This window comes from Rhinatrema bivittatum, chromosome 1, assembly GCF_901001135.1.
Source record: "Rhinatrema bivittatum chromosome 1, aRhiBiv1.1, whole genome shotgun sequence".
NCBI classification, from domain to species: Eukaryota; Metazoa; Chordata; class Amphibia; order Gymnophiona; family Rhinatrematidae; genus Rhinatrema; species Rhinatrema bivittatum.
The window spans coordinates 335,002,883-335,016,409 of NC_042615.1; the positions used below are offsets into that span (position 1 = coordinate 335,002,883).

General features: G+C 42.3%; 1 protein-coding gene across 1 annotated transcript in view; it reads right to left on the bottom strand.

The window, feature by feature from the left end:
• Nucleotides 1-996: 996 nt before the first annotated feature.
• PPEF2 (protein phosphatase with EF-hand domain 2) overlaps nt 997-13,527 on the bottom strand; it is a 93,737-nt gene continuing 81,206 nt past the window's right edge. The window contains exons 14-15 of the mRNA XM_029609819.1: nt 9,189-9,276; nt 997-1,235 (exon numbers count right to left, since the gene is read on the bottom strand). Coding sequence (XP_029465679.1) covers nt 997-1,235; nt 9,189-9,276 — 327 coding nt within the window. The remainder of the gene's footprint in view (nt 1,236-9,188; nt 9,277-13,527) is intronic.

A 13,527-nucleotide genomic window follows, 5' to 3' on the forward strand; every position in this document is an offset into this window, starting at 1 on the left:
CTGGGGGAGGGACCGAATGGTATCACCGCAGGAGTGCGGGGCTCGATGTTCCTGTAGAAATTTAGTAAGTAGAAAATAGAAAGTAGATTGGAAACACGCTCAGCGAGCTTGCACGCTCTCCAAACTGCTTTGGAGACAGAAATTACTGAAGAGCTTCACTTCCTGTGGGGGTATATGTACCCGTGCTGACGTCAGATCCATCTCCAACTGCTAGCAAGAGCACACTATATGCACTTGTTCTGAGTCCATCTGGCTACACGACAGGAAATAACTTTTTACTATTTAGACCTCGCATTCTATCATCCCTAGAGCTTGCATCTATCTGTGCTCCCTCTTTCACACACATGCTCAGTAGCACCTCTCAAATACACATACTCGGATATCCCCACACATTCTGCTTCCGCTCAGACACACACCAAGGCCTCTCCCAGCAGCCCCAGTCCTCCACTTCTGCCAGGGCAGGTTGGGAACTGCCTCATGGCATTTTGTTTTCTTCTGGCCACCTAGCAGGTTGGGAACCATATGGTCCTGCACCTTCTCATCTTCACTACACAGCTCTGCAGCTCCTCCTCACCTATACTGTGGCCCTACAACTCCCTCATCTTTGCCACGCAGCCCTGCAGCTCCTCCTCTTCTCCACATGGCAGGTTGGGAACTGCTGCATGGCCCTGCAAATTCCTCATCTTCGCCGCACAGCCGTACAGCTTCTCATCTTCGCTGCCCAACAGATTGGGAAACACTGCATGGTGGTTCCAGCAACTCCTTTTCAATCACAGCTCTAAGGCTGCTGCCCTGTGCAAATGCACGGCTTGCACAGTGAGTTGCGCCAGACCCTGCTTGCAAGCTGCTATTCTGTAGTAAATGCTACATTTAATACAACATCACTGCCTGAAGTCAGAATGTCTGGGTGTGACAAGATATAAGCAATGGTTCTCATTTTCAAGTTTTTAGGAACATTTCAAGGATTTTGCAGGCATTTCTGGCCAGAGACTTATGCTAAGGTTTTGAAGTTCCTTTGCTGCAGCTGTTTAGGGCAAGATCAGCATCTTTGTCACTTTCATGAGGTTTATCAACCAGGCGAAAGGCTTCTAGGAACTCATTTATGTCTATGTTCCCATCTTTGTTGAAATCGATACTGCGAGCTAGGTCACTGATGGCTTTATTGCTGATCTCAATGTTCAGATGTGAGCTGAGTAATTTCCAGGTCTGATGGAACTCCTCAAAGGAAATCAGCCCTGCAAAAGATGTACTTGTTTATATACCTCTGTTTTGTGAGCTTGTTTACATTTTCCTGATGCCTATATTTTATTTTATTTATTTATTTCCGATTTTTATATACCGGCATTCGAGACAGCAGTCACATCATGCTGGTTCACATAGAACATGGGTGCATAGTAAACATAGTGAACATAGTAAACATAACTATAACGATGGTGCTGAAAAGGCATTATTATTATCTTCATTAGCAAGTTTTTTGTTTAATCCAGTCTACCAAAAACGCTTCTTGTTTACATTTAAAATGTATTTATAACCCAAATACATCTGATAGTTTGTAGTGGTTTACAACATACATACAAAGTTAAAATTAAAAACATCAACATAATAAACAGTAAATAAAAACATCTGCATTGTTATATACTTCTGCAAATTAGTTTTCTTATTCATCCACAAACATTTGCCTAAACAAGTGTGTTCTTAGGTCTTTCTTGAAGCTTTGTTCAATAATATTGTATATACTAAAGTTAATAAGAGTAATTAGTTTACTTACATTCCCATCCCCTTCAAAATCTGTTTGCCAATCAGTGGCGTGTGGTCAGGGCTTTTAAAGAATTCAATGAATCCCTAGTCCTGACCGATTTTTTTCTTTCTAATTTTTTTTCTTTGTGTTTTTTGTTTGTTTTTTTTCAATTCAGGCAGGAATAAACCAAAACCCTGCCCAAGCTGATGCACTCAACTGCCACTTCCATACCTCCACAATCAGCAGCAGGAATCACTTATAAATGAACATCATCTCCTGATGATGTGAGGTCATTTTCTCAGCTTATTGCAAGATCAGCCCCGCAGCAGCAGGAGTTCACATTGCAGCAATGTGACTGCTACGGTCCATGCGACAAAGGACCTGTGATCTGGCAGACTGCCACTGCAGAGACTATCCTAAGGTAAACAAAGAAGACAGGAGACCCCGTAAGCTGGTGGCCACCAGCGGAGCCCATCCCATTGGCAGCTGAGGACGAGCCCCTGCAGGTCACTGAGGGAGGGCTGAATGAGAGGACCTGTGATCTGGTGGCATGGCAAAAAGAGGGGGAGGTCCTGAACTTGTGTGAAGAGTGAGAGCATGAGTGTATCTGAGAGCAAGCAAGCCACTGAATATATGAGAGTGCCTGTGTGTCTGGGAGCGAGAGGCACTAAATGTGAAAGAGTGCTAGTGCCACCTTCTGTATTTGTGTGTGTGCGTGCAGAGAGCCAATGAATGTGAGAGAGTACCTGAGTGTTTGTGTGTGTTTATGAGGAAGAGAGAGAGAGCCACAGAGTGTGTGAGAGTGTCTCTATGTAAAAGCCAGAGTGTAAGAGGGTGCCTTTTTGTGTATGAGGAAGTGAGAGACACAATATGGAAAGAGTTTGTGTGTGAGGGAGAGAGGGCCACTGAATGTGAAAGTGCTGTGCCTGCATCTGTATTTGTGTGAGTGTGTGTGCAGAGAGCCACTGAATGTGAGAGATTGCCAGTGTCTGTATGTAGAGAGCCACTGAATGTAAGGATGCCCTGAGTATGTGTGCGTGTATAGGAGGGAAAGAGAGAGCCACTGATTGTCAGAGAGTGCCTCTGTGTGTAGAAGCCAGAATGTAAGAGTACCTTTTTAGTGTGAGGGAGCGAGAGGCACTAAATATGGAGTGTGTGTGTGTGTGAGGGAGAGAGAGCCACTGAATGTGAAAGTACATGTGTGTGTGTGTGTGTGTGTGTGAGGGAGAGAGAGCCACTGAATGTGAAAGTACATATGTGTGTGTGTGTGTATGAGGGAGAGAGAGCCACTGAATGTGAAAGTACACATGTCTGTGTGTGTGTGCGCGCAGAGAGCCACTGAATGTGAGAGTATGCCTGTGTGTGTGTGTGTGTGTGTGTGTGTGTGTGAAATGGAGAGAGAGACATTGAATGTGAGTGCCTAAGTATGTGTGTGTGTTTGTGTGGAAAGAGCCACTGAATGTAAGAGAGTGCCTGAGTATTTGTATAAGAGGGAGAGAGACCCAGAGTGTGAGACAGTGCCTGGGGAGGGGGGATAAGAGAACCACTGATTGAGAGAGAGTAACTAGGTGGGTGTGTAGGAGAGAGAGAGAGCCACTGAGTGTGAGTGCATATGTGTGATAGAGTACTTTTTTGTGTGTGAGAGTACCTGTGTGTATAAAAGCCAGAGTATATGAGAGTGTCTGTGTGGGAGGGAGAAACAGAGTGTAAGAGACTGCCTGTGTATATGTGAGGGGGAGAGAGAGTTACTGAGTGTGAAATTACCTGTGTGTGTGTATAAGAAGGGGAGACAGCCACCGAGTGTGAGAGCGTGCCTTTGTATGTATGTGTGTGAAGAAGAGAAAACCACTGAGTGTAGAAATCAAATGTTTCCAGATATGGAGAGCAGAGGATTTTTTTTTATCCCTATTAGTTTTAATTATTGGATAAGCCTGCTATTTTTAAATGTTTTATTGATGTAATATTTGCAGTGGTGCTCTTTCCTGGGTAGGGTTCTTGCTGTTTGGGTCTTAGGAGTCAGTGTTAGTTTTGATACGGAGTTAGCAAGTAGCTCATTTAAAACAAATTGAAGAAAATTATTTTTCACGCAGCGCATAGTTAAGCTCTGAAATTCATTGTCAGAGGATGTTGTTACAGCAGTTAGTGTAACTGGGTTTAAAAAAGGTTTGGATAAATTCCTAGAGGAAAAATCCATAAACTGCTATTAAGGTAATTAATAAACAATAGTAGATTGTGATTTATCTAATGTTTGAGTACTTGCCAGGTACTTGTGACTTGGATTGGCCACTGTCTGACCCAGTATGGCATATCTTATGTCCTTATGTTTATGGTAAACTGTATTCTTGGAGCTATGTATGTATTATCCCAAAATACTGTACATGAGCTTTTGAGACAATATATGGCCATATCTTTAGCTGTTAATATCTCTGATCTGGCTTCTGAAGAAGGGTCCTATATAGTTTTAAAAAGCTATCATACAATATTTTTAGGTAAAGGTATTTTTAGGCAGCTTGGCTTGTTCTGTTTACCTAATAGTTGGTGTATTGGTGTTTTAGGGCCTGATGTAATATTTGCATTGTTGCTTTTTTATACGTAAGTTTTTTTGTTTTGTTTTGTTTTTTACTTTTTATTTAACAAATGTTTCAGTACACAGGAATATACAGCAAGGTATGTACACTGCTTCATTAAACCATCAATAATTATTACAGGTAACAGCAAGTAATGAATCCCCCTTTTAACAAAAAATCAGTTAACCAGTCTGGTAGAAAGCATGATAAGGGCCTCAAATGTTCTGTTATTTAAAGCGTTCATTACCAGCAAAGCATAAACGCTCAATATCTGCTACTTCCCTGACTTGATCCCGCCAATGGCGTAACCCAGGGCTAGATTTCCCAAAGATGACTATAGTGAATCTAGCTGCCAACAAGCGCTGACCTACTAAAGGTCAATATTTTCTGGGAACCTACGAACCCACCCATTTGCCAAGTAAACCCAGTGTGAGGCATACCAATAGGGAGACCCAGGATATCAGCAATTTCCTGTGTTACATGACTCCAAAAGTGACGCACACTCTGACATTGCCACCACATGTGCATGTATGAATCCATTTCATCGCAGCCACGCCAACACAGTGCTGCGGCATTCACATATAATTTCCCATAAAATGGGCGTTCGATAAGTTCTAGTCAATAATTGCATCATAAGCTCCACCCATTTAAGACAGAAGGAGCTATGATGCGCCGTCAACCAAATATGTTTCCAGACCTTGGAGTCATAAGCAGTACCCAGATCTGTATTCCATTGCACTATCAATTTCTGGGGCGTTTCTTCACCAAATCTTCAAAGAAGTATACCCCAGTTAAAAGCTGTTATCCCCTTAGCAAAAGCATCTGGATCACCCAAGTAGCTCTCTAATTTAGACATAGACCCCAATCTACGAGTCAGGTAGTTCATATTCATCACATAAATCTTCAAATGATTGAAAACCATCTTCATCCCAGAGTTGCATGATCGTACATAAACCCCTATTCCTCCATAATTTAAATTCTTCTGAAAAAGTATAACCTGAAACACAGGAATTGCCATATATTGGGGCAATAGGTAAAAGCTCTCTACTAGAAATCCCAAGAAAGTGCAAAACTTGAGACTACACCTTAAGAGCATGAGAGATAATGGGATGTTGTCTACTAACCTGGCATCTCACTGGAGAAGTTGGGGAGAGGAAAGGCAACATAGCTAATGAGCTGCCTTCTAGTTGCACACACTCCAGCACTACCCACGGGATATCCCTATGGTCTGTCCAAGCCTTGAGACACAGTAACCTAGCCGCCCAATAATAAACCTTTAAATTAGTTTAGTTTAGTTTATTAGTGTTTATATACCGATGTATCAGACGAACCATTACACTGGTTCACAAAGATTACAATATATTCAGAAAAATACAATAATTAATTCAAGCCACCCTACCTCTTGGGCATGCACAATTAGGCAAAACCAATGTGCCCTTGCTTATATTGCCAGATAAACGTCGACATGCAACTATGTAAATCGTCAAACACCTTCAATGGAATTGAACAAATATAAAAGCCTGGGCAGGTATTCATCTTGAGTAGGTTGATCCTTCCAGCCCAAGAGACAGAGAGGTCCGCCCATTCCACTAAGTTTATCTTAATTGAACAAATAAGACCCGCATAATTGTAGGCATAAAGCTTGGACCAATCTTCAGGGATAAACACACTCAGATACTTGAATCCATCTGCCACACTCTGGAAGGTAAGCAAACAATCCAGGAGACAAACTATTCCACCCCATGAAAACACCTCGGATTTGTCCCAATTAACTTTATAACCAGCCAGATCCTTATAGTGCTGTATAAGCACTAGCAATGCAGGGGTAGAGGTCCTTAACAAGGTCTAAAAGATCAGCGTAAAGAGATATTTTATGCTTGGAACATTCTATCTTAATCCTCCCCCCCGAATCACTGGGTTTGTATGGATAGCTGCAGCTAAAGGCTCAACAGCCAAGTCAAAAAGCAAGGGTAATAAGAAGCAACCCTGCGGGCTCCACACATAACAGGGAAAAAGGAAGAGAGAGAGCCATTAATTAAAAGCTGAGCTCTAGGGTTAGCAAAAATAGCGTAGGTCCATTTGAGGAACTGGTCAGTGTCGAAGATCCGCAAATAAAAAAGGCCAAGATATCCGGTCAAAGGCCTTTTCTGCATTTAAAGATAAGATGTCTCCTGAGATTCCCCGTTTCTTAGCCAAATGAATGATATTGAACAATTGTCTAGTATTAAAAGTAGAGGCTCTCCCTTTCACAAAGCCTATTTGATCTCTATGCACTAAGGAGGGAAGAACCGATGCCAGTTGGAGCTGTAAAACTTTAGCTAGGATCTTCAAATCCGAGTTGAGTAATGATATGGGCCTATAAGAGCCACACTCCATGGGATCTCACCCAGGTTTAAGTATAAGAGAAATGGTGGCATCCACTAAGATTCCTAAACTGGCCGTTAGATCCCCGTCAAACTTATAAAGAGACATTAAGAAGGGGACTACTTCCGAGAAATATTTTTTTAAAAAGTTGATAGAATAACTGTCCAACCTTGGACATTTACCACTAAGTAGCAGCTTAATCGTGTTCTGTAGCTCAAGAGCAGTAATCAGGGCCACTAATTGTTCACCCTGAATGGTGGATACCTTAGGAAGCCCAAGGTTATCTAGGAATTGAGAAATATCATTCAAGGGAATCTGAGTGGGATCAGCATACAATTGAGAAAAATACTACAAAAAAAAGCCTTTTCAATACTTTTGGGGTTAGTCAGCTCCTCACCTTGATCACTTTTGATTCGCATAATAGGAGCTCTGCCAACGTTCTTCTGCACCTCCTGCACCAGAAAGGCTCCTGCCTTGTTCCTGTGTTGATAAAATTTTGATTTGACCAATTTGACAGCATGTTCAACTTTTTCAATCTCGAGAGAACATGCTCCTTCTGATAGGCCTCCAACTTTTTAAAAGGACGGGGTAGGCAGTCGTGTTTATGTTGATCCTCTAATCATTTAATTTTAAAGGTTAAGGCACGAACCTTAGCCAAATTCTTCTTTTTTAAGAAAACTCGCAAAGCTGATCAACTTAATCCGAAACCATGCCTTAAATGTTTCCCATCTGAGAACTGGGGAGTAATCTTCAATCGGGTTAAAGTTATTCATCTCTGAGATTGCTTCTTTCAGCAGAGTGGGAAATTGGGCATGCCCTAGCAGAGCTGTATTCAGCCGCCACATAGAAATCCGAGGTTGTACGATTTTTAATGTTTGAATGTTGGTAGTTTCAGCTGTTTTGTTATGGGAGATTTACTCATGGCTTTGGGCCAAGCCCACACCCAATGCATATTACAAAAAGCCTAATGCCATATGGGATCCAACTGTCTTTTGTATGTTGGGGAAAGGGGACAGAAGGAGAGCAACTACTGAAGAGTTGGGGAGGGGGGGTGGGAGGGTAGAGGGAAAGGAGGGAGCAAGATTGCTTGTGACTCAGGAGTTGGGGGTGGGGGCAGGATTTAGAAGTGGAGAGGGGGCTGAGCGAGCAAGACTGATTTCCCTACTATAAATGTTTCGCATGCCACTGTTGACAATTCAGTTTTCCAGTATTTTCATTTTTTTTTTTCCATAAAACTGCAATGAATTATTAGATCCAGTTGGATGGCCTGGAAAACAACTGAAAGGGATTCTACAAATGCATGTTGTAGAACCAAATCCCAGGTCTCTCTGAGTTTGTGTAAGCTCATTCTCATCCAACTTAACCTTGCCTGAAACCAGCAAGTGGGTGGGTGACTTCCACTTTTCCTCATCCCCTTATTCCTGGACCATTATTTCACTCTAAGAAAAAGGCAGCCAGAATAGTGTATAAAGGTGAAACTGACAAAAAAAATTTGTGCACATCAAAAGGGTGTCAGAAAGCCAGGACAAGTGTTAGACCTCTTCTAAAACATAGAGGTAGCATGGACCTCTCAATCATCTGCCCACAATCTGCTATGAAACAAATTTTTTTTTAAACAAACATTTTTTTTATAATGCAAATAAAAGCATTTAGAAAAAGTGGTCACTTGACCCTTACAGGCATTTTACATTTGTTGTACTCTTGGGATATGCTCAAACTGTGGGGAATAAAGCGTGTTTTTTGAACAGCTTATAAGGGTCAAATGACCACTTTTTCTAAATGCTTTTTTTTGATTAATAAAAACTTTTTTGAAAAATATCAAAGACTTGTTTCATAGCCTTTAGATTGTGGGTGGATGACTGAGAGGTTCAAGCTATTTCTGTGTTTTACAAGAGGTCAGCCACGTGTCTCTGCGTGCTGACACCTTTTGCTGTACACATGTTTATATCAGTTTCACCTTTACTCACTAACAGCAGCCTCATTTAATTTATTTGGGGGGTTTTTTTTACCTGTCCCCTTGCAAAAAGCACCCAGAAAGGGTACAAAAAGATTAATAAAATACTATACACTTAACAAAAAATGAGACAACACACAACCACAGAATATATACTATCCCAACCCCACAAAATCCCTCTTACCATTACTCCTTCCTAAAATTTCTTACCCCTTGTAATAAATGCTCCCTAGAGCAGTGATAATTATGTTCATGCTTCACTTTGTAATGTTGAAAGTTTTTCAGTTGCCCAAACCCTTTTGCTCAACATGATATGAGAGCTTGTGCAAGTGCTGTAGTCTGTATATATCAATCAGTGTTCTGAGCTAATACACTGAACTCTACTTACTGTCCAAGAAATCTCATAAGAAAACTCAATATAGATAAATATTTTTCTAGTTTCATTCAGAATGTTTCACTCACAAGAGAGTTAAGATTACACATAACATTGTTACTTGACTGAAGGACATGAATTCACAAGGATAAAACATCCATAAATTAAACAGATATAATTGTGGGCACTGACCTGAATTGTCACTGTCTATGATTCTGAAAATAGTCTCCAAGTTGGATTGGTTTCTGTAAAGAGTTTCCAGCAAGCTTGCTTGTAAGTGCTAAGAGAAGTCAGAACGTAAAAAGAGCGTGAATGCCTAACAAGACCCAAAGTGACACAAAGTTAGATAAAAACAGAGTAAAACCTAAGGACAACCTTGTACAAAATTTTGATTGCTTTGATAAAAGCTCAAATAGATCTTGCTGAAGAACAAAGATAATAGGACAGGGGTCCACAACCATTTTTAGCTTAGTCCCAGCAGCATAAGGATGTGCCATCAAGTGTGGATCTCTATGAAATGAAGCCTCCAATACTCCCTGATTCTCTGCTGGCATACCCTGCTTTCAGCAACTCTAAACTCTCAATGCTGGGGGGGCTGCAACTGTAAAACTCAGACTGTGCTGTCTTGTGAAATCAGCACATCCAGAAGTGCTGGCCCTTGAGTTCTGATAAACTTTATGGTACCAGCACTGAGATTTGAGAGCAGCCAGGAGCTGGGAGTTCCAGCAGGAAGGCAGTGTGAAATGAGTTCACAAGCTGACTCCTTTTACAGAATGCTGTATAGAAATAACTTTAGCAGGGACCTTTAATCAGGATCTTTTAGCAGCCCTCCCCCTGTCCTACCTCCAGAGCACTAAGACAGTAACTTTGATACTGGTGCGCACGCGCACATGTACGCGCATATGCCGGCTCGAGCCAAAGGATGCAGCCATTTTATAACATACGAGTGTATTTGCGCACGTGGTATAAAATAGGCTGTACGTGCATACGTGTGCAATTTTATAATGACGCGCAAATGCCTCTGCTGCGAAAATCGTGAAATTTTATAAAGAACATGCGCCTACGGCATAGGGAGTTTTCCCAGTTTGTTCCCAGTTCACCTATTTAAGGGATAGGACTTCCCAACCCCCCAGTTTAATAATCTCCCTTTCCCCGTTAGCCCCGACTTTTAAAACCCTGCTGACTAGCCTAGATGTTTTTATTTTATTAATTACACGCCATCCATAGCAGTAGAAAGGTTACACAGCAGGGGACCCTGGTGCGCACTTGTACGTGCAAATACTTACGCACACACTTCATGTTAAAGTCCTGGAACGCCTATTTCCTGGCCTTGCCCTGCCCAGACCTCACTCACTCTCCACCTCTTTTTTGGGGGGGGGGGGGCTCTCTCACTTGTGTGCATACCGGGAGATAAGCGCATACACAGGCGGCTTTTGAAATCCGCTTGGCACGCGCTGCCCAGTTTCGGCGCATGGTAGGCTTTTAAAATTTACCCCATAAATCTAAACCAAATGAAAAGCACTGGCAGAGGAATGGCCCCTCAGTATTAATTTTAATGCAGGATTTCGGTTAAGGTTGCAAGGGCTAATCTGAGGTGCTCTTTCATAGATGTTTAGCCCTCATTTGTGTATTTTTCAAATCATTTTTTAAAAATCCATGTATACTACTGATTTACAATTTTGGTTTCACAATGAACAACATTTTCTAAAACACCAATGATTTGTATCCAATAGTTAATTTGCATCTTTGCCTGGTTATTAAGTCAATGATCCCTGGTAGGCTGACATCCTGGCTCTAGGTTATAAGGAACACAAGTCCATCCTGTTGTGTTTTGGTTTTTCAAATTCTTATTTCAAAGGTTTTTCTGTTGAGAAATTGCCAGAATGAGCTGAGAAGTCAGAAGTTATGTGGTTTTTCTAAGTCATGGGGAAGAGAAAGGATTTCATAAAGACCAAATAGTGGACCATGAAGGGGCCAACTTAGCTCCATACTACAGAGCAGATCCTGTCGACTGCCTAAAATAATTTGATTGATTGACCATCAACCTGGTGCTTCCAGGTTTCCCTTGCAAAGCAGGAAGGAACATGTAGCACCAATTATTCCCCAGGCAGGCAGGACCACTCAAAGATAAGGATTAGAAGCCAAGATGTCAAATTTTAATCCTTTATTGGAGACTTGGAATCTTAAAAACGCCCGACTCAGGCCGAGTTTCGCCCTCTGTCCAGGGGCTGCATCAGGGGCTCTTTTGTATCATATAACATTCATGTAAGTACAGCAAACAGTCCTAACACTCAGCCGTACATGTAAGAGCACTAATCCCTAGAAACCTTATTTGCACCAACCGGTCTGTTTACATTCTAGCCTTGTGAGAGATGCTGCTGGCCCAATGCAGTTCCCATTACAGAGGGAAACAGGCTCAGAAGGAAGAAGCAGCGCCAGTGGCAGGAGTGCTGAGACAAAAGGTGCCTTGAAAAGTTAAGAAGCAGATTTCCAGAGGAAATCCTGGAAGAAATGGTCACATGTTCTACAGGGTTGGCTCTGATCTGAGCATCTCTCACAAGGCTAGAATGTAAACAGACCGGTTGGTGCAAGGAATGCAGCATGCAGTCCATGTGAAATCTAGTGGAAAACGATGATTGCAACCTATTGGGTATAAGCAATATCTGCAAGGAGACCATTGATGCATTATTTTACACTCCATCTGTACTTACATGAATGTTATATGATACAAAAGAGCCCCTGATGCAGCCCCTTGACAGAGGGCGAAACTCGGCCTGAGTCGGGCGTTTTTAAGATTCCAAGTCTCCAATAAAGGATTAAAATTTGACATCTTGGCTTCTAATCCTCATTTTGTTGCCTCCACGGCTTTTTTAGATAGCCTTCCTTGTTGCTTTCTCAAACCACTCAAAGATAAGACAATAGATATGGTATAAAAGCCTGGATTAGCTACTGAATTACTCGTAATCTATGCTGTTGTTCATGGAGAGTAGGCACTGTGGACTTCATAGAGTTAGTTCTTACCATAGGCCTGGTTTAAGGTGACCATATAGTTTTGCTTCAAAAAGGAGAGGCTGAGCTAGTCCTGATTTATTTCCTTTGTATTTATAGACTTGTGTTTAAGAAACTAGAAGGAAACGTCCCTGCATGCAGTGGGAATAAACCAGCCTCTCTCTACAGCTATAGAGCTATATGAGCACGGGGAGCCTAATGGCTGCACTCTGCAAAGCTCTTTGAATCCTCTTTGCTAGGAAGTCCCGAAATTAAATGATATACCTGTGCTTGACAAACAGCAAACAGTCCTAACACTCAGCAGTACATGTAAGAGCACTAATCCCTAGAAACCTTATTTGATTTACAGAATACAGATGTAATGAAACGAGGAAGGCAGGCCAAACAGATTGGCATTTATTTTGCCTATGCTTCATTAGGTGGAGCCCTCCTCTGGGTCAGCTTTGTCTGACTTTGCCTGAGCAGCGTCTCCCTGCTTGGTCTATCCTGTGATCATTGAATGTAACCCCCATTTCTGGGTGCCAATGGGGCCGTAAAAGAATTTACTGTATGTCCCTCTAGGGGCTGGATCCCATGGGCTTAGTTCTTTCGCAGTCTTCTTTCCCCAGGACATGAATCCTTTCTTGGGAGGGGAAAGGAAACCTCCTTTCAGGGCTCGGACTGACCAGGAGGTGACTTTTAGAATTTTATTTTTTCCCCTGTGAGTGCTGCAAGTGCCGAGTAATACACTGGAGACCTAAAGCTGTGTGTCCAAAATAAATACTTTACTACTGGTCAATCAGAATGAGCGTATGGCACAGTTAAAGTTCTTAACACCACTGATTATCTCTTGTTACAGTCTTTCCCTCTTTCTGTGTATGGATCTCTACAACCAGGGCTTGGATAAGTGCAGATCCCAGCTGGGCAGGAAAAACCCCTCCAACATTGGTAAAGAAAAAAAAAAAAGCAACAAAGTTTCAGCACAGAGAGTCCAAACTCCTCTCTCCCTAGGCGTTGAAGCTCCGTTTGGGTGTCCTCACTAAGTTTTGAATTGGCCTTGCAGTTCATCTCTTGCACTCTTGATCTCTCTTTTTTCCTCTCAGATCCCACGATGAAAGGGGTCCTAGCAGAAACATGCAGCTCTCGATGCTTCTCAGGTAGGAAGGGGCAGCAAAACACTTCCTCCTGGCTCTTATTACAAAAGTCCGTTTCCCCACAACTGAGTCCAACGTCACCAGAAGATCCTTGAATCAGGTCACCACCATTCCTCTGGTCCCCTAAAAAGGTTACAAAGGGGCAGGTCTTCCTTATCCTGGGCCCACACATGGACAGAGCTCCCGGTGCCCTCTCTCCAGGTGACACCGAGGATTCTCTCAAGGCTTCCTACCACGCAAATGTCCAAAACCCCAAAATAAACAACCCAGAGGTAAGCCCAGCCAGCCAATTAGTGCACTTGTAGTGCAGCTTCCTGACCTTGCTCAGGATCCCCAGGCAGGGCTTGCCTAGATCCTCTAAGTAAGCCAAAAATCAAATTAAGAGAATG